Source organism: Littorina saxatilis, unplaced genomic scaffold, assembly GCF_037325665.1.
Source record: "Littorina saxatilis isolate snail1 unplaced genomic scaffold, US_GU_Lsax_2.0 scaffold_368, whole genome shotgun sequence".
NCBI classification, from domain to species: Eukaryota; Metazoa; Mollusca; class Gastropoda; order Littorinimorpha; family Littorinidae; genus Littorina; species Littorina saxatilis.
Window position 1 is genome coordinate 31189 of NW_027125890.1, and position 23812 is coordinate 55000.

At 41.0% G+C, this 23812-nt stretch overlaps 2 protein-coding genes across 2 annotated transcripts; both read right to left on the minus strand.

Moving 5' to 3' along the window:
• Positions 1-764: 764 nt before the first annotated feature.
• On the minus strand, positions 765-21478 carry LOC138954354 (uncharacterized). The gene is made up of 5 exons (XM_070326220.1): positions 21326-21478; positions 18330-18436; positions 13115-13337; positions 3349-3456; positions 765-2763 (listed from the first exon to the last, which is right to left on the minus strand). Exons 1-5 carry the CDS (start codon positions 21332-21334, stop codon positions 2740-2742), a joined length of 471 nt encoding a protein of 156 aa, XP_070182321.1. The 5' UTR covers positions 21335-21478; the 3' UTR covers positions 765-2739.
• Positions 4590-10596, minus strand: LOC138954353 (uncharacterized). The gene has a single exon (XM_070326219.1). It carries the CDS (start codon positions 10279-10281, stop codon positions 5863-5865), a length of 4419 nt encoding a protein of 1472 aa, XP_070182320.1. The 5' UTR covers positions 10282-10596; the 3' UTR covers positions 4590-5862.
• Positions 21479-23812: the final 2334 nt, after the last annotated feature.

The window sequence follows — 23812 nt, forward strand, 5'->3', positions numbered from 1 at the left end:
CAGTTAATCTGTGAAACCAGGGAAAGCGTGTATTAACTAGGTAATACATGAATTAACTGACGGAAAAAAACAGTTAATTCCTGTATTACCTAAAATAGTTTAGTTAAAACACGTATTCCCTGGTTTCACAGATTAACTGTAACATATATACCGGTACATGAAGCTCCGTATTTACAGCAGGCTATCCATTGCAGGTTTTACTTCATTGATGAATACATTTTCAATTTCAGCGAAGACTTTGATAGATGTATATTAAATAAAGGATTTTTAGTCCTTTTACTATTTGCTGCCAGCCCCTCAACTCACCAGCCACACCAACGATCCTCTTTCTCGATCCCCAAAATACCTTCCAGATTTGACCGATGTCGAGTGTTGTATTACGACATGCTAACATATAAAACTATGCGGAGAGAGAGAGTGAGGGAGAGAGAGAGAGAGAGAGGGAGAGAGAGGGAGAGAGAAACGGAGAGAGGGAGAGAGAGAGAAAAAAAAAGAGAGAGAGAGAGAGAGAGAGAGAGACTCTGAGAGAGAGACATATACAGAGGAAAGGTAGACATACAGACACACACATACAGTCAGACAGACAGACGGGCGTACATTTTAACACGCACAAACACGCTTGCACTCAAGCAAGTTCACCAACACACACACACACACACACACACACACACACACACACACACACACACACACACACACACACACACACACACACACACACACACATGTGCGTCTTTCGTAATACCTAACTCCCACACCAACTTAAAATATGCAATCCAAAGTCCATAGACATTTCTTTCCTTTCTGTTTAATGTGACAATTAAAACAAAACAAAACAAGGGATTAGCGGTGGAGCGTGTAATAGGTACAAGGTGTATGAAAAACATAAGCAAGTTTTCAGATCACCAAAGTTCCAAATGTTCGTTATAACAATTGAGATAAATTTAGTATTTCCTCGATGGTATTCTCTCGTAGTGTGTTTACGTTTCGGTCTATCTGTCTGTCCACTTGTTTGCTTGCCTGTTTGAGTGTCGGACAGTACTTGTGTGTGGTGTACGCATATTAAAACTGTAAACTGACTCTACACCCTGACCTCCAAAACAAAGGTGTTACAGAGTCGTTAGTCCCTGCTCAAGCCAAATACATGTATTGACATTCAGACCATTGCGAATTATCTTTTATATTCAATCAATATTTGGTTGAATGCATTACTTGAGACTAGAAGTGTTTTTTTCTAACCAAAATGTATATTTCTTGTCCTGCAATCTTTGACCCAGTCTGGACTATGAAATTGCATTTCAGCTTGGAAGCGTACACATCAATAAATTCAGTTGCCAGTTAATCATAATTGGGGGCGGGGATATAGCTCAGTCGGTAGCCCGCTGGATTTGTATTCAGTTCGCCGCTGTCAGCGTGAGTTCGATCCCAGGTTCGGCGGAAATTTATTTCAGAGTCAACTTTGTGTGCAGACTCTCTTCGGTGTCCGAACCCTCCCCCCGTGTACACTACATTGGGTGTGCACGTTAAAGATCCCACGATTGACAAAAGGGTCTTTCCTGGCAAAATTGCTTAGGCACAGTTAATAATTGTCTACCTATACCCGTGTGACTTGGAATAATAGGCCGTGAAAGGTAAATATGCGCCGAAATGGCTGCAATCTACTGGCCGTATAAAATTTCATCTCACACGGCATCACTGCAGAGCGCCTAGAACTGTACCCACGGAATATGCGCGATATAAGCGTCATTGATTGAACATTGTGACGGAAATTGAAATAGCAATTACAGGCTCAATAGAGAGTATTACTGTATTACTTAAAACATATTTCTGAATTCCAATATTATTTAGATATACTTTGTTTCAATTGAAAATGTACTCAAACACTGACAAACAAAAATAGTTTTTTTGTTATGCAAACAAAGTTTGCTGTTTGCTGGTTTGCCGAGACCGGTCAGCACTGCCTCGATCGACGGGTTTCGGTCAGCCCAGGACTTACCCGTCACGGTGACGACTGGTCTGTTCAGGTTTGATCGGTAAGGCCAGCAGATCGTAGGGCCTTCGGCGAATTTAAGCAAACAAACAGAACGAAATAAAATATTGCTTATGTTTATTTTTTTAAATAATGTTTTTTTCAGCATGTTACTGTTACTGTTCAACATCTTTCGCAAAGTTGCCTTGAACAGCTGGACACAATCAAGGCTACTGACGACACGAAAGGGTGGTTCTGGCTGTGTGTGTGTGTGTGTGTGTGTGTGTGTGTGTGTGTGTGTGTGTGTGGATATGAGTGTGTGTGTGTGTGTGTGTGTGTGTGCATGTGTGTGTGTGTGTGTGTGTGTGCATGTGTGTGTGCGTGTGTGTGTGTGTGTGTGTGTGTGTGTGTGTGTGTGTGTGCGTGTGTGTGTGTGTAAATGTGTATAATACGAAATCGTAAAGTGAAAGTAATTGGTACAGGCACCGATGCGATCTATTATTTATGGAGCAATTCAAAGAGTAAGGCTAATCAATATTTGGACAATTTTCAAATCGTCAACGAATTACAGTTTTCTAAATGAGTGAGTCGCGGCTGCAGTGAAGAGCATTACTCCGGAATCTCACAGCCTAATTGAATAAGATTGCTGGTAAGTAAACAAAACAAGTGCATGGGTTACAGGGCAGATGATTGGCGTGAGGACAATCATGTTGGCGGTCACCTCCACACTCTTGAGGGCTGAGTCCATATCAGCAGACGTTATTCCTCGCCTAATTCATCAGTCTTGGTCTAATCTGAAAAAGTAAAGAGTTAGCTGAAAGCAACGAAAATTGCTTTGTAAACTATTTAATGTATCAGATTCAAAATAATACCGTCGATCGAGAAAGAATCTTGACTATGTGGAAACAAGATCGGATACTCAGGCAATAACAATGTGGACAGGGGGATAACTAAAAGACACACACAATTAACGATGCATTAATACGATTCAACTAGAAACTTTGAGATATTCACCGGGGATCAACGCACGATTACAGTAAATAGATGTTTTCCGTAATTGGAAGAACGAACTAATCAAAGGGTTGCATAATTATCGAGTACTTCCAGATTACGGTTTCCCAGATTTACCCTTTCTATATTAAGTAACATCGGGTTTTGGGAAGAAGCCCAAAGGGCGCTGGTATCACATCGCGTCAACTGTAGGTAATGGTAGTTGATCACTTTCGATTTATGAACTTCTGCGTCTATTGATTGCATCTTCAGCAAGATACTAATTGGATTCTTTTCTTCAGGAGTAATGGGAGGACAAGTAGTATCACGATGATTATGATTTTTTGAGACCAGATGAAAAGGGAGAGGGGAGGGAAGAAAACTCTTACTTTAAACATCGTGATGGTCAAACCTTCACCCTCCGCTACAAAGAAATTAGCTTCCTTGAACGGACATGGTCGGGTGGTTTCTTCTGGGTACTCAGCAATGCCCAGTACCTGCATGGATATATTTTGATGGGGGTGAAAAACGATTGACATACATAAGTTTATATGTTTATGAAATTTGTAAAACAAAACTATAAACATTAAACACGCACACGCACGCACACACACACACACACACACACACACACACACACACACACCAACAAACACACACTTGTAACATAATCACACCCACATTCACGCGGCACAAATGTAGTGAGCCCGCGCACAAATGAGAGAGAGAGAGAGAGAGAGAGAGAGAGAGAGAGAGAGAGAGAGAGAGAGAGAGAGAGAGAGAGAGAGAGAGAGAGAGAGAGAGAGAGAGATGTGGATACATCCATACATACAGACAGACCAGCAGCTTCAATCGCAGATGTCCAACAGTTCAGCGTAGAATTCATTAAGTCAGTATTTCTTCATAAAAACCCAAGACAGTCTCGCTATACCTTAACCGTTTTTTCTCTTCAAGTCATTTGACCACAACATTCATGAAACATAACTGTCTGTGTTAACATTTGGTGTACATTTTCTTCAATGTATGTAGAATACTATATGATCCAAAAATGTTGCTTTTAGATTGACTTGGTAAACTGTATTAAATAAGATAAAGCAAAGTGAGGATTAAAACATGTTTTCTCACGGATGACAAGATAATTTGCAAAACTATTCATCAGAATAATTTGAAATTTTGCGGAAATGTTTAAGACATACTGATATATATTTTGTTTTACAGGCTAAGCTCTAGGTATTTTTTTCTAGAGATACAAATGTTCCAGTTTTCAAAAATGTTGCACCCACAAAGTCAACATTTGTATCTCTTTAACTTTTTACCCTAGAGCTTAGCCTGTAATGCAAAAGATTTATCAGTTTATCTAAAATATTTCTTCAAAATGTCTGATGAATAGTTTTAAAATCACCTTGTCATCCGTGTCACAATCCGATGGAAGGATTTTCACGTGTCCGGCTCTTTTCAGATTGAATCTCGAATTTTGTTGATGTTGTCTAGGGTATGATTATTTGGCGGCTGTTCGCTTTTATAGTTAGTGATATGCGTGGTTCTTTTTAACTTAATTGAACGATAGACAGACTCAAATGTATCGACAGAAAGAATAAACACTGGAAGCAACTGGACGAACACAACTACAATGAGTGAAAACGGCTTTAATTTTGGTTACTCATCTTCATGCATCGACGTACTCGGCACTACAGGTCAAGGATCAGGTGTGAGAGGTTTGATCTTGCCGAATGAGCGACTGTAAAGCTCACGGAGTGTTTATACACGGCGTCGGTGATGAAGATGATGTCTTTAAAGTTTAATGTCTTGACGATGAGTTCAACGGTGATGATGATGTCCTTGATGTCTTGATGATATGACGAACGATGTTGAGGATGCCCTTGACGTCTTCGACGATGAAGTGAATGACGATGATGATGCCCTGGATATCTCGGCGATGGAGTGAACGGTGATATCAGTTCTTTAACACGGTTCCATCTCTCTCTCAGTTGGCGTCCGATTCATCTCCAGCTTGCATCTACACGAGCGTCTAACTAGCACCTAAACGGCATCTAAACCTGTCGATCAAAGTGAAAACAACATGTTATCATCAGCTTTATGAGCCTAACATCTATCTAATCATTCTGACCGTTACTTACAACCAATGGAATTTTGGATTTCGTCCAACTGCTTCGCCTTTGAAACACACAAAACAGATGAACTTAGGGATGAAAATGTGCCGCTCTACTTCTGAAATGAAGAACGATATTATTACTTCCCTTTTTCCTACTTTAGCAGTTTCTTACCTGCATAATTCAGGTTTGTGATGAAATATAACTCCCGAAAAAAAAACTTGAATTGTTCTCCAAAATGGAACGAGAATCAACTGATCTTGGTGAATGGACTCAAAGTAAAACTCTACGCTACGAATATAGGCCTTCGCACGTGTCTCAAAACAATTCAATAAAACAACTCTTCCATACATCTTTTAACGCGAAGTACAAAAGACAAATATCTCAAGTCTTTATTGATAGAAATCATCGTATGAATTTGCAAATCTAATAATCTTTCATACGGTGTAGGCGTAGAGATCTATCATAACCATTTCCAACCTCGTGTTTTCCTCTGTGTCATTCTTCCTTTTTGACGTCACGCTTTTGACGTCATCTCTCTTTACGGCGTTCCGTCTCGCAAGGAAATGACTTAAGGGTGTCACCCATGGAAATAAAATCCAATGTTACTATAATGCGTAACACACGCCCTTGGAAAGGAAGATTTTATATAATCTATGAACATGCATAATAGTTACATTAATACTACATGTGTATAACATTCTACTAATTGTTTCCGTGGATCTATGATCAGAATTCCCTTCACAATCAGGTAGTATCTCTGAGTTGTGACGACCATTGCCATGGTCTCCCTCAGTTCATGGTAGCACGGCTGAGGTAGTCTGCTCCAATGTTGTCTTTGCCGGGAATGATCTTCACGGTGAAGACGTACGGTTGAAGTTGCAATGCCCAGCGCATCAGTCTGGCATTGGTTGGTTTCATCCGCTGTAGATACTGAAGAGGTTGATGGTCCGTCTCCAGTATGAAATGTCTTCCGTAGAGATAACGCTCAAATTTCTGGATTCCCCAGACGGTCGCTAAGCATTCTTTCTCTACGGTGGCATATTTCTGTTCTGTCTCTGACAGCTTCTTGCTGGCATACGCGATCGGCTGCAGACCTTCTCCCTTGTCTTGAAGTAGAACAGCTCCCATTCCTTTGTCTGAAGCATCAGTTCTGAGGATGTATGGGAGTGTATGGTCTGGCATCTGGATGATCGGTTGTTCAGCTAGCTTGGCTTTCAGTGTGTCGAACGCCACCTGACAGGCCGGAGTCCACTTGACCTTTTCCGGTTCTTGCTTTTTGGTCTTGTCTGTCAGTGGTGCTGCGATCGAGGAATACGCCGGGACGTAAATCCTATAAAAACCGGTCAGACCTAAAAAAGCTCTCAGTTCCTTCTTGGTGGTAGGAGGTTGAGCCTTTTGTATCTTGTCGACCTTGTCGTCGACAGGCCATCTCTTCCCTCTTCCGATCTCATGTCCCAGATACTGCAGTTGTTCATAACCGAAGTAGCACTTGGAGGGTTTCGCTGCAAGGTTGGCGTCTTTCAGGGCTTTCAGGACGGCCTTGATCGCTTCAACGTGTTGTTCCCATGTTGCAGTCGCGATCAGGATGTCATCCATGAAATGGTAGACGTCTTTGCGATTTAGAGGACCCAGGAGCTTCCGCATCATCCGGTTGAAAACGCTGCCCGCGGTCTTCAATCCAAATGGCATGTTGATCCACCTCATTTGCCCTAATGAGGTCGTAAACGCTGTCTTGTCTCGGTCTTCCTCTTTGATGGGAATCGCCCAATATCCTTTGGTCAAGTCCAACTTGCTGAAGTATCGTGCATCGGCGAGTTCAGAGAATAGATGTTCCACATCTGTGATTGGTTCAGCGTCGTTCTCGATGACTTTATTTGCTTCTCTGAAATCATTGCAGAAACGCACTGCTTTACCTTGTGCTTTCTTCACGATCACTATCGGAGCGTTGTAGGGTGAAGTGGCTGGTTCGATAACCTTCAAATCCAACATCTCCTTCACTTCACGTTCCACCACGTCCACTAACGCATGAGGTATGGGTCGTGGTTTCACGTACACAGGTCGATCATCAGTCATCTTGATGTTGCAGATTTCTAGAGTCGTAGCTTTTGGTACATCAGTCAACGATGCGCTGAATTCTGTACATGCGTCTCTGACTTCACGTTGTTGTCTTGCCGTCAATGTGTCAGCTACATGTACATCTTTCTCATTCTCGGTACGTTTTGTAGACGGAATGAGTATGCTGGGATCAGGTCCCATGTTGGCGAATATTTCGTCATCTTGTTCTTCCAGATCTTCGACGACTATCGCGCTCTGTTCCACCACTTCTTCTGGAAGTTTCTCTGGTTCAGCGATCATTTCTCGTTCATGGTACTCTCGTAAAAGGTTGATGTGATAGACACGAGTTTGGCGACCCACTTTGATCTTGTAATCAAATGAGTTGATCTGCTCCTCGATCACGTATGGTCCCTTCCATGCAAGTTCTAGCTTGTTGTGTTTCGTTGGCAGTAGAAGCAAAACTCTGGTGCCGACAATGAGTTCTCTCTTCTTCGTCTTCTTGTCGTAGAAGTGAGCTTGTCGTATTGCTGACTTGGCGAGATGGTCGCGGGCGATCTTGCACGTTTCTTCAATGCGATTTCGCAGATCAATAACATGTTCAGCCGTCGTGCGTATCTCGTCGTTGCTTTCTTCTTCCGTCCACAGTTGACGCAATACTTGCATTGGTCCACGCACTGTCCGCCCATACAGAAGTTCGAAAGGAGAAAATCCAAGCGAATCTTGGGGAACTTCTCGGTATGCGAACAGTAGTGCTGGCAAGTACTGGTCCCACTTGGTCGGTTGTTCAAAAGTCATCTTCTTGAGCATCGCTTTCAAAGTTCCATTGAAACGTTCTACAACACCATTGCATTGAGGATGCCAAGGTGAAGTTGTCAATCCCTTGATTGCGAGCAGTTGGTTGACTTGAGTCATCAACTCGCTGGTGAACTGCGCTCCGTTGTCGGTCAATACTTCTTCTGGAAGTCCCAATCTTGTCCAGAATGTCCATAGCGCGTCAGCCACGGTTTCTGCCTTTATGTCTTTGAGAGCAACAGCTTCAGGATATCTGGTCGCGAAATCCACCATCACTAGGATATACTGCTTCTTTGTCTCAGACATGGGTTTGATTGGTCCTACTATGTCAACGGCTACACGCTTGAACGGAGTTTCAATCAGAGGCATCTTTCCCAGAGGTACCTTCCTCGTCCGTCCTTTTGGCATAGTACGTTGGCACACGTCACAAGAACTGCAGTAGCGTTTGATGTCACCCACGATCCCCGGCCAAAAAAAATCTTGCCAAATCCGTTCTCTTGATTTCTTCTGTCCGAGATGGCCCGACATCGCCGTATCGTGTCCGGTGGACAATACCTTTGCCCGCATCTTGTGAGGTACTACTACTTGTCGGTGGTCCTTTCCTTGCTTGTCACTGTATTGGCGATATAACACGTCCTTGTCATAGATGAACTGAACTCGCCCTCGAGTTACATTCGTTCGTGCCAACACATGTAATTTCTCAAGGCTTTTGTCGTCTTGCTGTTCTCTCTTTAGATCAGCAACGGTGAAGATCTTTCCTTCCATAGGAAAACTGGGAATTGACGCATTCCCCTCCTCTTCACGTTTTTCTTGTCCTCGGGTAACGGCTGTTGCAGTGGTTTCAGGGATTACGGTCTCACGGACTGGATATACAGGTGTCTCGATTTTCTCCGATCCTACACCCATCGAGTTTCCAATCAACACAGGATGGACAGGATTCTCCATGACGCTAACTTCGGTTTCTCCCACGAAGTACGGCGTGTCCATGTAAACGTGTGCGACCGATAGTTTCTCTTTCACTGATTTCTTCGCCAAAGACGTTTCTTTTGTGCGCGTAGTAATCTTGCTAGCTGGTACTAGTTTGGAATCAACAATCGTAGAGGTGCTTCCGGTGTCGCGGAAAGCAGTGACTACCTGGCCTTCAACTACGATTTGGGACAGTTTGGTGAATTTCTTGTGAACACATTTGTCGCACAGTTGATCATGTGTCGCATTCCCCTCGACGTCATTCTCGTCTTGAAATGCGGCACTGGCTGATTCATCTTTCGGAGGCTGGCGACAATCCTTCTTGAAATGGCCCAATTTTCCACATCTGAAACATTTGACGCTGGTTCTGCTTTTATTTCCTTCGTCCTTGTCCTTGTTTGTGGAATTCGTCCCGTGTGTTGCCTTGTGTCCTCTCTCTTCAGGTTTCTTCCCATGTCTACGGCTTTCTTTGGGTCGGTTTTCTTCGTAGAGAGTTACGGTGTCGATCACGTCATCAATGCTGTTTGGTTTTCTATCCTTCACGTACGTGACGAGTTCAGTAGGCATGCTTTCATACACTTGTTCCGTCAGTATGAGGTCTTTGAAATCATCGAAACTTTCTCCGATATTGGACATTTCAACCCAGCGATCGAGGAACAAGGAAATCTGAGTAATGAACTCTTTGTACGAGTCAGCGTTTTCTTTCCGTGTGTTTCTGAATCTTTGTCTGTATGTTTCCGCAGTAATCTGAAATCTTTCCAGCAAAGTCTTTCTGAGCAATGCGTAGTCGCGTGCATCAGCGACTTTCATCTTGGTGTAAGCAGTGCGTGCTTTACCTTTTAGCAGTGCGGACAAACGTACAGACCAAGTGTTAGGGTCCCAGTGTGATGCTTCAGCATGACGTTCAAATTGCAGAAGAAACGCTTCTACATCGTCTTTGTCTTCGAGGAATGGTAACTTCGGTTGGTAGTTATCGGTATCGCGAGGTCTATGATTTCTGTGATTGTTATTGTTCTGATTTCCTTCTTCTTCATCGCCTCCGCGATCGCGTGAGTTTGTTGCGCGAGCTAATTCGACCTGAATCCTCAACTCCTCGAGTCGAGTTTGTTGCTCGCGTTCTTCTCTTTCACGTTCAACACGGTCGGCACGTTCACGTTCACGTTCACGTTCAGCGTCGGCGCGTTCACGTTCACGTTCAGCGTCGGCGCGTTTACGTTCAGCATCGGCAATTTCCGCACGTTCAGCACGTTCACGTGCACGCTCCGCACGTTCACCATTCTCACGCTCACATTCCAGAACAAAATCACGCAACTCAGATCCCTCCAAACCAAGTAACTTCCCTTTATCCATCAAAATCCTCGTCGCTTCCAGGGCTGCATCCACTGAAGTAGCCATCTTACCTGTCTGGCTTTCTACGTCAGTCTCACCACACGCCTTCACTCCAAATTTGAGGACGTGCGAAGTTTCTATATCGGGTACTGTGCATGGAATTTATCTCATCACAGACTATCTCGAACCTACTTCGCATTTATGGAAAAAATCAGTTATTACAAACTGTAACTGAACAATGTTACTGTCAACTCGTAAACATTCGTTCTGTGACCTAGAGTGGTCAATACAACTGCGGCTCGACTCCCAGTATTATCACTCTAGTCTATCACCATACGTAATCCAACGTATATAAAGATCCCACGGTTTCTATCTAGAAAATTTCTTAGAACTAATTGAATTAGCTAATTTCAACACTAAGAAAGTATCCGTGATCTTCAATATTATGAATAGTTTATTAGCTAGATACTCAGACTCTGTCCATTGAATCTGTCACCACAAATAGTCAAATGACTTTTCCCATGTGCGTGAACGTAAATAAACTAGTTCAAAATGTTTTTGCGAAATATCTCCATTTCGACTTCCTTTTTGTTTCGTTGGTTCTACTTAGAAAGGAATTTGAGCCGTTCCCCAACAGAATGTTGCCAACTAATCCTACCTGCTAGAACTAGATCTACAGATAGATGAAAGTGATCTAACTTTCACTTTCCAGTTGTTGTTTTTTTTCTCGAGAGTTACATTTTGTTTTTACCTTCAGTAAGGTTGTGTTATTTAGTTTACCTTCATTAAGGATGTGATCTACAGTGAGTTTTTACCCATACTACACTATAGTTTTCCTTTAAATAAATACACGAATAAACATATACTAATTACTTAACTAATGAATGATCAATGAATACACACAAACCACACAAGACAATTTCTTCACATGTATCTAAACGAAATAGCCTATCCCGGACGAGGCAACCAATATGTCACAATCCGATGGAAGGATTTTCACGTGTCCGGCTCTTTCAAGATTGAATCTCGAATTTTGTTGATGTTGTCTAGGGTATGATTATTTGGCGGCTGTTCGCTTTTATAGTTAGTGATATGCGTGGTTCTTTTTAACTTAATTGAACGATAGACAGACTCAAATGTATCGACAGAAAGAATAAACACTGGAAGCAACTGGACGAACACAACTACAATGAGTGAAAACGGCTTTAATTTTGGTTACTCATCTTCATGCATCGACGTACTCGGCACTACAGGTCAAGGATCAGGTGTGAGAGGTTTGATCTTGCCGAATGAGCGACTGTAAAGCTCACGGAGTGTTTATACACGGCGTCGGTGATGAAGATGATGTCTTTAAAGTTTAATGTCTTGACGATGAGTTCAACGGTGATGATGATGTCCTTGATGTCTTGATGATATGACGAACGATGTTGAGGATGCCCTTGACGTCTTCGACGATGAAGTGAATGACGATGATGATGCCCTGGATATCTCGGCGATGGAGTGAACGGTGATATCAGTTCTTTAACACGGTTCCATCTCTCTCTCAGTTGGCGTCCGATTCATCTCCAGCTTGCATCTACACGAGCGTCTAACTAGCACCTAAACGGCATCTAAACCTGTCGATCAAAGTGAAAACAACATGTTATCATCAGCTTTATGAGCCTAACATCTATCTAATCATTCTGACCGTTACTTACAACCAATGGAATTTTGGATTTCGTCCAACTGCTTCGCCTTTGAAACACACAAAACAGATGAACTTAGGGATGAAAATGTGCCGCTCTACTTCTGAAATGAAGAACGATATTATTACTTCCCTTTTTCCTACTTTAGCAGTTTCTTACCTGCATAATTCAGGTTTGTGATGAAATATAACTCCCGAAAAAAAAACTTGAATTGTTCTCCAAAATGGAACGAGAATCAACTGATCTTGGTGAATGGACTCAAAGTAAAACTCTACGCTACGAATATAGGCCTTCGCACGTGTCTCAAAACAATTCAATAAAACAACTCTTCCATACATCTTTTAACGCGAAGTACAAAAGACAAATATCTCAAGTCTTTATTGATAGAAATCATCGTATGAATTTGCAAATCTAATAATCTTTCATACGGTGTAGGCGTAGAGATCTATCATAACCATTTCCAACCTCGTGTTTTCCTCTGTGTCATTCTTCCTTTTTGACGTCACGCTTTTGACGTCATCTCTCTTTACGGCGTTCCGTCTCGCAAGGAAATGACTTAAGGGTGTCACCCATGGAAATAAAATCCAATGTTACTATAATGCGTAACAATCCGTGAACTAACATGTTTCCATTGATCGCTTTGCCTATTTTTTTATTTAATAATGTTTACTACGTCAATCTAAAATCAACATTTTTGGGGGAATCATATACTATTAAAAATAAGAATAAGAATAAGAATACTTTATTTTCTCATGGAGAAATTCAGGTGTACATAACAATAATACAAACAAGACATTGATTTTACATAAGACATATAGCACTATATAACAGGGCAGTTTATAAACACACCTCCCACATACCTCTCTGGGCATTCCTTGCATTGTGCTTACGCATTCAGACATGAACACATCCATGTCTCACTTACACATCGCACACATGGACATTCTTATACGCTCAACTTACCCATTCACACATGGACATTCGACCACGCTCCACCGCTTACACATTCTTATACGCTCCACTTACACATTCTCACATGCATACATTCTACATACATTGAAGAAAATGCACACCAAATTTTAACACATGAATATTGTGGTCAAATGACTTAAAGAGAAAAACTGTGAATTTAAATGGAGATCCTACCCCTTTCGATGTATTAAATTATATAGTGTATTATAGTTAGCCCAAGACGTGGTCGTCGTCATTCTTACCTCGATTTTCTCTGGATACACACCCAATTTGATCTCAAAATCTTTGTCTTTTTTGAGAATCGTCGAGCTTAAATGAAGCACGTTCTTCATTGCCATACCGCGCTTGTATTCTATGTCGACGTTATTCGCAGTATTTGCGTTCCCATCGAACTGGACCGTGATGCAGTAAGGAATCGTTGGTGATTCGAGTGGTATTTCGCCAAGCGAAAAGTACAGGCTGAAACTGAAATCAAATGATAGAGTCAAAACGTTACTTCGCAAGAACAGTTCGTGTACATTGAGAGAAAGCGAGAGAAACGCGCCGTACAAGCACACATTGTTGCAATTGATTTTTTCTTTTTCTTCTTCTGCGTTCGTTGGCTGTAACTCCCACATACACTCGTATGCACGAGCGGGTTTGTGTGTGTGCGTGTGTGTGTGTGTGTTTGTATGTGTGTGTGTGTGTGTGTGTGTGTGTGTGTGTGTGTGTGTGTGTGTGTATGTGTGCGTGTGCGTGTGTAGAGCGATTCAGAGACATCTGCTGGACCGATCTCCACACCCCCCCTTCCTCCATTTTGTTAGTCATATTCCGATTCTGGAGGATTCATGCTGGGTGATTTCGTGTTTCTGTATGCCATCAAACCTTGAAATGGATTACAAAATCTGTTTGCACATTGGTTGACCTGGGAAATCGGGAAATCGCAGTCCGGTTTCATCCCTGGAGACTCAACTGTTTACCAGCTTCTTACAATATACAATGACATGCAAATCACTCGATAATAGAATAACTACCCAAGCAATCTTCTTTGATATATCCAAAGCATTCGATAGAGTTTGGCACCGGGGCTTATTGCATAAACTCGAAGCCGCTGGAATTAATGGGCCATTATTAGACTGGTTTACAGACTACCTAACAGATCGAAAGCAAGCAGTTGTATTAAAAGGCAGTAAATCAACTTATCTTCCAGTAGTAGCGGGAGTTCCTCAAGGTTCAGTGCTTGGACCTTTGCTCTTCCTAATTTATGTAAACGACATTGTACGTGATATAGAATCTACGATTAAGCTTTTTGCTGACGACACTAGCATGTACTTGTCTTTAGCCAATCACAACATCCGTGCCGAAATTTTAAACTCAGATCTTGAAATTTTTTTTAAATTGGGCAGAAACATGGAAGGTAGCATTTAACCATGCAAAAACTGAATTGGTGAACTTTTGTACACAAAGAACCCCTGATATCGCAGATCTAAACTTTGGCAATACCATCCTTGAAAGTTCCCAAAATCACAAACACTTAGGAATAATAATACAAAACAACTGTAAATGGGATGGACATATAAAATCTCTTGTTGCAAAGTGCAGAACTCTCGTAGCTTGCTTGCGTACATACAAATATGGACTGAGTCGAAAATCATTGGAAATTATGTTTAAATCCTTCATTCTACCACACTTTCATTATTGCGACATAATATTGGACAATTGTAGCAAAACCCTAACAGATGAACTCGAAAAGTTAAACCTAGATGCAATACGAACAATCATCGGAGCTGTCCGCGGAACCAGTCACTTTAAGCTTTACGGAGAATCTGGACTCCAATCATTATCTGAAAGGCGTAACCGTCATAAACTAACAATGTTCCATAACATTATTCACGACAAGACCCCCCCATACCTACAAGCAGCACTCCCACCTCTCGTAGCAGCCAACAACCCCTACCACAGACGCCGCCCCTTCGAACGAAGTATACCCCCACATCGAACAGAAACGTACAAAACATCCCTTTTTCCTTCGACAACAGTACTCTGGAACCAACTACCTGAACAAATACAGTTAACCGACTCCCTCGGGGAATTTAAACATTACTTAACAAAAGACGACACACAAATTCCCGTTTACTTCTACAGTAGCAGTCGACAAACACAAATAATCCACACAAAAATGAGACATAATATTATCGATCTAAAGAAAGATTTAGTTGAGCGACACCTTGCGGAAAACAGCGTATGCGACTGTGGTGATGGAACAGAAACTGCAACACACTTCTTACTAGAATGCCGTTTACACTTAGCTGCAAGAAACAACACAATCAACAAACTAACCAACAACCTCATACATACAGATATTCTACTTCGTGGAAACCCCTCCTTGCAAACACAAATTAACAAAAAAATCTTTTTAACAGTGCAGGAATTTATTGGACAGTCCGGCCGTTTCGAACAGATAAACATGTAAAGTGAAAGCAAAATCGATACGTCTTCTCCTCGTCTCTCTCTCTCTCTCTCTCTCTCTCTCTCTTTCTCTCTCTCTCTCTCTCTCTCCCTCTCTCTCTCTCTCTCTCTCTCTCTCACTCTCCCCCTCTCTCACTCTCCCCCTCCCTCCCTCCCTCTCTCCCTCCCTATCTCTTACTCGCCAACACCATAAATATTATATATGTATTCTTAAACGGATTTTTGTTTTGATGTACAATTTTCATTCAATTTTCTTTTCATGTTTGCTTGCTTTTCATTTAAAACTGTACAATAGCCGCCATTTATATGTAATTTTGTAGAAAACTGTAAACAAAACTATAAGCATTATGCTTGTTGTTGTTAACTCAATATGCGTTTTTTTGTAAATAATGCACAAACGTTGAATAAAACAGTTTAAACCAAATCGGGAAATTCTCAACCAGGCGCGGCAGGGATTTGAACCCAAAACCTTCCACACGGAAAGCCGACGCCCTAACCAGAGAGTTAAAGGCTACGCGCTTGTCTAATCATTGTGTTGAACATATTGTAAAATGCGATCTCGACATAGTATCGACAAGCAAAGCAAGTCGCATGAAGCGATAACAAAACATTTAGTCAATCGGTCGGCCTTAAAATAAACAAGTCGCGTAAGGCGAAATTAAAACATTTAGTCAATTTGTCGAATTCACAGAATAAACCTGAACGCACTGCATTTGTTCACCAAGACAATACAGCTTCGTCAATCCCCGCGGCAAGGAAATCGCTCACTTTTCACGTGGAAACCCGCAGTGAACTTGACAAGCCGGTCTATACGTTTTCGCTTAGCAGGAAAGCGCGCTTTTTTGTATTTTTTTAACTTTCTGAGATTTTTTTTATCCAAACATAACATATCTATTATGATTTTGGAATCAGGAAATGATAAAGAATAAGCTGAAATCCTTTTTGGATCGATTTCAAATTTTTTGGTCTAATGAAAATTTTGAGATTTTTAATGACCAAACTCATTAATTAATTTTAAGCTTTGACGCTGAAATAAAATCCCATAGTCCGGGCTTCGTCACAAATGGCTTGATCAAAATGTCAATAATTTTAATCGAAAAATGAGGATGTGACAGTGCCGTCTCAACTTTCACTAAAAGCCGGATATGTGAAGCCATCAAAGACATTTATCAAAACATTGAAAATATGTGGGTATATCATTCTCAAGAACTCTGATGCTAAGTTTTATTAAGATCGATCCAGGAACTAGAGTGGGGAGTTTACGTCCTCTCAGAAACTATTTCTATTTGGGATAAGAGTTGGTGACTGGAGCTAGGGGATCGATCCAGGTTTATTAAGCCGCCATTAGTATAATGGGGATTACTGGATTTGCTCTGTCTGTTTGTTTGAGGCGGTCGGTCGGTCGGTGTTTGTCGGGTAAGACTTGTATCTCTGGGTCAATTAAGCTCAAATTTCGTGAAATAGCTATTAGGAAGAGGGTTAGACGGGTGTGTGCAAAATATTACATTCCTAACGGTAGTCAAACGGAAGACATTAGCTTTTAACGCTTTTACAAACCGAGCCAGGGGACGAAACACACTGACTCTTACGTTTGCGGGCATTCCCGCACCCAGAACTACGAGTTACTTCCCTTCGAGTCTCGTTCTCTGACAGCATGCGTTGGATTAGAACTCCGGACAAAAACAAGTGTCGACCTTAACGGGGTCAAGTAGCCCGCCCTTGGTAATATGGGGTGGGACATGGATTTTTGATCGAGACTTCATGTAAATCTCAAACACCATAGATCCTTCATAACGACCGATTTTTGAAGAATTATTCCGTAAATAAACAAATAAATAATGACGTCATTTGAACCACACAGTCTATATGTGGTGGGTTGTGGACGACCCACTTTTGAATTAAAGAAGGCATTTTACTTTGTTTAGTTCTATTTGGATGGTGTGGGTTGTGTAGAAGGATACTTTTTATGTTGAATATTTCTTTGGAAAGCATGGGCCGTTCATGAGTAATATCATTGGTACTGTGAAGGTTAAGTGACGCAAAAGTGTGTACGTCATTTACTTTGGAAAGAGGCGGTAATGAGTTACTTCCCTTCGGTTCTCGTTCTATCACTGACAGCATGCGAAAATGCGTGGGATTATTAAGCCGCCTTGTAAAGGGTGCTTACTGGATTTGCTCTGCCTGTTTGTCCGGGTTTCAGGTGTTTGTGTTTGTCTACCATGTCACCACGTGAAAAGAGCTCGGTCAATTAAAAAAAAAAAAATATTATTAATTTATTCATTTAATTTTTTTAATGAATTCTTTCTAACATTTATTTATTTACTTACAATTTTTATTTTTTAATAATTTATTCATTTGAAAACAAATCTCCCTCCCTCTGTCTCCGTGTCCCACCCCCATATTACCAAGGGCGGCTTCTTGTCCCCGTTAAGGTCAACACTTGTTTGGTATGAATCGCTCTACACACACACACACACACACACACACACACACACACACACACACACACACACACACACACATACACACACACACACACACTCGCACGCACGCACGCACGCACGCACGCACGCACGCACACACACACACTTACACACACACACACACACACACACACACACACACACACACACACACACACACACACACACAAGCGAACTTACGTGGGCAGCCAAGTTTTGTCTGTGTTACATAGAGCTACAAATTTGCACGACGAATTTGAACGCTATAATGCTATGTTTTCTTATATTTATTTAATCGGCGGTCGAGATTCCCATGTGGCAAAGGGCGTACGCATGCGGGTTCGGCGGAAGTGCAAATACTAGCCATAAAATCCTTACGACAAAAACTGTGCAAGTGCAGGACTGTGCTGAAATTGTTTATTAGCCTGGTGCAGATTGTTAACATGGACGGCATTGACCCCAAGTGAAAGGCTGAATGGATGTATGGTTTTCTGCATGATTGTTTACATAAAAAGAGAGCATGGAGCACATACAAATATGCAACTACCTTTGATTGTTGCTGCCGCTGTCCGTCACTCTGCCCTTGATGAACACATCTACTTGTCCAGCGTCGAGTCCATTCTTCTCTTCCACAGACAGTTGATATTTATTTACCTGTCATTTTAAAACGAGAGTGAATTTGACGCTGGTTCCCAAAAGGCAACCTATCTCGACGCACAACATAAAGAACTGCCAAACAAAACAAATCAATGTTTATACATACTGAAAATTGACATTAACATTTTCTTCTCTTCTCTGCTTTACCTTCTAATATAAGCTTATTTGTCATACTGCGACGTCAAACTACACTGTGCCGGTTGCTGGGTCATTTGTTTGTACCAAAACTAAAATCAAGCTGCGGAGAGCGATATCAAAATAAAAATATCGACACTGAAAACCTTGGATTAGACATCACCGAGACTAGTAAGGCTTGGCTAGCCGAAAAAAAGTAAACCAAGACTTAGATGGTCTCCGCAAAACATAAGAACATAGAATCTAATTTATATAACACTTATTTGCTTGAATTTTGAACACATTTTCAAATCAAACACATCATGTCTTATCTATACACTTTGGGATTCAAGACTGAAAATTATCAAGCGATACAGCTTTTCCATCTGTTTTTGAAAATAAATGAATTAATATTTAAGTTTCCAAATTGCATTGAGCACTATCAATCTGGTCAATCTGTCGGCCTCAAACTAAAAACTCAACACTGAAAACCCGGTATCAGTCACCACCGGGACTTTTAAATTAAAGCTTGGCTAGCCGAAACCCGAAGACCGACACGGATCGCGCTTGTCTTCGCGAGCCATGCGAGCATAGGTTCAATGTTCCCAGATTTGTAGCATATTATTCAGAGTTAACATGACATATCTGTATAGTTTAGGATTCAGAAATAAAATGGCCAAGACAAAAATGAATGTTTCCGATTCCCGAACTAGCCAATGTTTTTTTCCGGATCCAGAACTTATTTTGACTTCTCAAAAAATAATTTAAAAGAACCTAACTCAATGTTGAAGACTTTACAAGGAAAGTTATTCTTCCCCGACATCCAGGAGACACAGCTCGCACAATTTCCGACCGTAAGAGCCCCAATGAACAAAGAAAGTCTCTCGGGATTCCCAACGTGAGTTAATAGAACTATGTGTAAACGATTCACAGAAAACTACTACATACATTCTGTATACGTATATTTTTAAAACTGTGCGCATGAAATCTTCCAGATAATTTCCCAACCCTCTTTTTACATTTAGTCAAGTTTTGACTAAATGTTTTAACATAGAGGGGGAATCGAGACGAGGGTCGTGGTGTATGTGTGTGTGTGTGTGTGTGTGTGTGTGTGTGTGTGTGTGTCTGTCTGTCTGTCTGTGCGTGTGTGTGTGTAGAGCGATTCAGACAAAACTACCTGACCGATCTTTATGAAATTCTACATGAGAGTTCCTGGGAATGATATCCCCGGATTTTTTTTCATTTTTTCGATAAATACCTTTGATGACGTCATATCCGGCTTTTTGTAAAAGTTGAGGCAGCACTGTCACACCCTCATTTTTCAATCAAATTGATTAAAATTTTGGCAAAGCAATCTTCGACAAAGGCCAGACTTTGGTTTTGTTTAAAAACTATTGAATGAGTTTGGTTATTAAAAATCGGAAACTTGTAATTAAAATTATTTTTTTTATTAAACGATCCAAAAACAATTTCATCTTATTTTTCGTCATTTTCTGATTCCAAAAACATATAAATATGTTATATTCGGATTACAAACAAGCTCTGAAAATTAAAAGTATAACAATTATGATTAAAATATTTTTTTTCAAAAATCGATTTAAAAACAATTTCATCGTTTTCCTTATTGGTTCCTGATTCCAAAAACATATAGGTATATTTCTTTCTTTATTTGGTGTTTAACGTCGTTTTCAACCGTTCAAGGTTATATCGCGACGGACATATAGATATATGTTTGGATTAAAAACAAACTCAATAAGCTAAAAAGAATAGACATACAGAAAAGCGTGTTATCCTGCTCAGCGCGACCATTACCGCACTATTCTGCATGGCTTGTCGATTTCACTGCCTTTGCCACGAGCGGTGGACTGACGAAACTACGAGTATGCGGTCTTGGTGAAAAAAGCATTGCGTTCAGTTTCATTCTGTGAGTTCGACAGCTTGACTAAATTTTGTTATTTCGCCTTACGCGACTTGTTCTTTATTTTGTCGATACATGTTTTGATGACGTTATGTCCGTGTGTGTTTTTTAACAAGTTGAAGTGGCACTGTAACGATCTCAATTTTCAATCAAACAATCTTTGACTCATTCCGGACTATGAGATTGTAATCCACATACACAGCTTAAAATGTATAGATTTATTTGTTTATTACAATTTTAACTGAAACTTCAATAAGATATTCAGAAATTATTGCATTGTATTTTGAAATATTTTCTGAACCCCAAAATATATGATTATAAGTTCTGATATGGATACGTTTTGATTACTCAAAATATGTTCAGAACTAACGAAAATAGGTATGCAAATAGGTCTTGTATGTTCGCGTGCCAACTCGTTTGTGGCTTGCCAATCCTCATTAGTCTTCGAGAAGACTGATCCCGGGTTTTCAGTTTCGATCTATTAATTTCGGGCCGACATGCTGAATAAATGTTTTGATATCGCTTGAAGCGACTTTTTGTTTTGTTCGGAAGCTGATTACTATTTATATTATAGCTCCGTTACAACTTTTAGTGACTTCTTTAAATACTCTGTGTCGAAGACGTCTGATTGAATATCGCTCTTCTCTGATCCATAATAGTATTTTTAAATGTTCCTGCACTATATTCTTCATTCAAAACAAGCTACTTTTTTTTTTTTATCCATGCGACATAATTATCCTCTTCCACCGTCAAAGAGAAATTAATCAAAACCTAATCATTTAGTGGAGGTTATACCTTTCAGTATTGCTCCCCCATCCTTTAAAATCATATGCTATGCCACGTAAAATACTTACAGTCGTCATGATTTGGTGATATGAGTAGATCTGGAGTTGGAACGGTTGATGTCTGTTTGCTTAGAGCTGGAAAGACGGTCTTCTGCTGCCTAGAATGAAGTGACAACCCGTTCCTAGCACTTTTATACCCTTTGCACAACGTGCAGTTCACAAGAAAAAACACACGAGGTACGGTCCTTATTTGGCGGCACAAAAGGCCAACTTTGCACGTTACAGGTTCGCTTCGAAGAATTCTTTCAGCATGCAAAACATGAAAGTATGCTAATCTTTGCCGAACAGGGTCTGGGTTGGGTTGGGGTGGGGAGGAGGGGAAATGGGGGGTGGGTGGGGTACGTGAGGCGGGATAAGGCAGGATAGGACATTATCGCCTGCAAAATATTTAGCATCCAAAAAGTCGGCCAGTATTAACAGCTATTGTGTTTTCAGGGAGGCGGGGGGTGTTGAAGGCGGGTCGTGTAAGCTTTTGCTTTTCTTGTCTGATTTTTTAGTCGGTGAGGTTTCAAATACGGTGCGATTTGTATGGTGGCTGTAAACACGTTTGAGATCCGCATACCTTACCCGAATTCTCTATTATATAACTTGAATATTCGAGTATAAGTTCTCGGAAACTGAAACAGACTCTGACATTGGGGGGGGGGGGGGGGGGGGGTGTGTGCGTGTGGGGAAATGGGGAGGGGGGGGGGGTTTGAAGTTGATCTCACTTTTGTTTACGTTTCACCTGGAAGATCAAACCCATTCACCACCTCAATTTTATACATGAGCAACAGTGTTTATTATTCCCCAGCTGGTTATGAATGAAAACTCGTGAAAATTATGACAATTGGTTGTTATTTGCGAATGTACAGTCGTTATTTTATCAGTATTTTTGTTGCGAAAAAGTCCGATACCACATATTGAATTGTGTCAGTCAATATATCAAAAAGGAGCACGTAAGGTTCTATTTTTATTGTTATTAATAGCCATAGCACTCCTTGAACTCAAAATTCCTTATCACTTTTACAAAGGGTTGGGCTCGAGTCTTAATAAGTACACAACAAAAATCTGTCTCCCCAAAATGTCTAGTTTTATCGTTGGCGAAACTTTCTTCGCATGGTCATCTGTGGACTGTGACGTCACTGAGCCATCGGCTTGTTTACAGCTCGCCGTACCTTTAGCAAATACAACTCTTTTACGGCGATTCATCCCTTGACAAGAGATATTTCGAAAAAACCAATTATTGCAAATTAGACAACAAAAAGCGTAAATGCCAACTCGCAAACATTTGAAGGTACGTTCAAAGGTATCTTTGGCACGTTGGAGTTGAGCCAAAGATCTCAGAAGAAAAACACAACACAAGAGAGTAAAATGTCGAAGCAGAGTCACACCTCAGAAAATAACATGTTTTTAGAACGGTGCATGTCAGTATGACAGTTGCCATACCTTTTCTGAGTATTTACCTGTGCTGTCAGCAGACACTAATAAGTGTTCTGGCAGGGAATTCCTCGAAACAAACTTAACCCGTTTTTCATACTTCACTCACTGAGACCTCAATTGTGTATCCCTTACCTAAATCCGTAATACCAAGACAGGTATACACGCTACCGTTATTGTTATTCAAATTGTGTTGCTTTCTCGGAAGACGCGCACCAGTGGCTCTGGTTTTGTGTTACCGGACAAATATTAATCCCGCGTTTCATTCCTCGCTGCACTCATTCAAACCTTATTTGTTGCTAACCTTTAAACAGCATCAACGGGTTTGATTGCGATTAACAGCCCGTGACAGAATCTGAATAAAGTAGACCGCTTTCTTTATATGTCGCTATCGTAGGTCCGTGAAGAAAGACAGAACACTGTGCGCTGGGTGTTTTCATAAACTGCCTGGGTTCCATGGAAGTGTAAGCATTAGCGTTAGTGTGATTGTGTGTGTGTGATTGTGTGTGATTGTGATTGTGTGTGATTGACTGATTGTGTGTGATTGTGTGTGAGTGTGTGTTTGGGCGCGCGCGTGTGTGTGTGTTTGTTCGTGTATGTGTGTGTGTGCGTTTGGGCGCGCACGCGCACGCGTGTTTGTGTGTATGTGTGTGTGTGTGTGTGTGTGTGTGTTTATGTGTATATATTTTTTGGTAGTTAAACAATGGTCCGCCCCTGGGCTAGATTTCTCTGTTGATACGCTCTCCCCTCCTGTGATGTCAGCCTCTCTTTGAAATCTTGGTCCCGTCAGAGGAGGGTCTGATTTCCCCAAAAGGGCTATCTGTGAAGGTACACTTTTTCTCTCTCTTTTGCTCTGCATAGAGATTTTATCAAATCTCAAAAGAAAGTCTCTGCTGACTTTCAATTGTTATTTTTACAGCTTCTGATGTTTTATATTTATATAATTATATATGTGTGTGTGTGTGTCAAAAGTTAAATACTGTTGCACTTAGAAGGATTATCTATCTATACATATAATAAAAGAGAGTGTCTGTCTGTGTGTCTGTGTGTCTGTGTGTCTGTGTGTCTGTGGTCGCC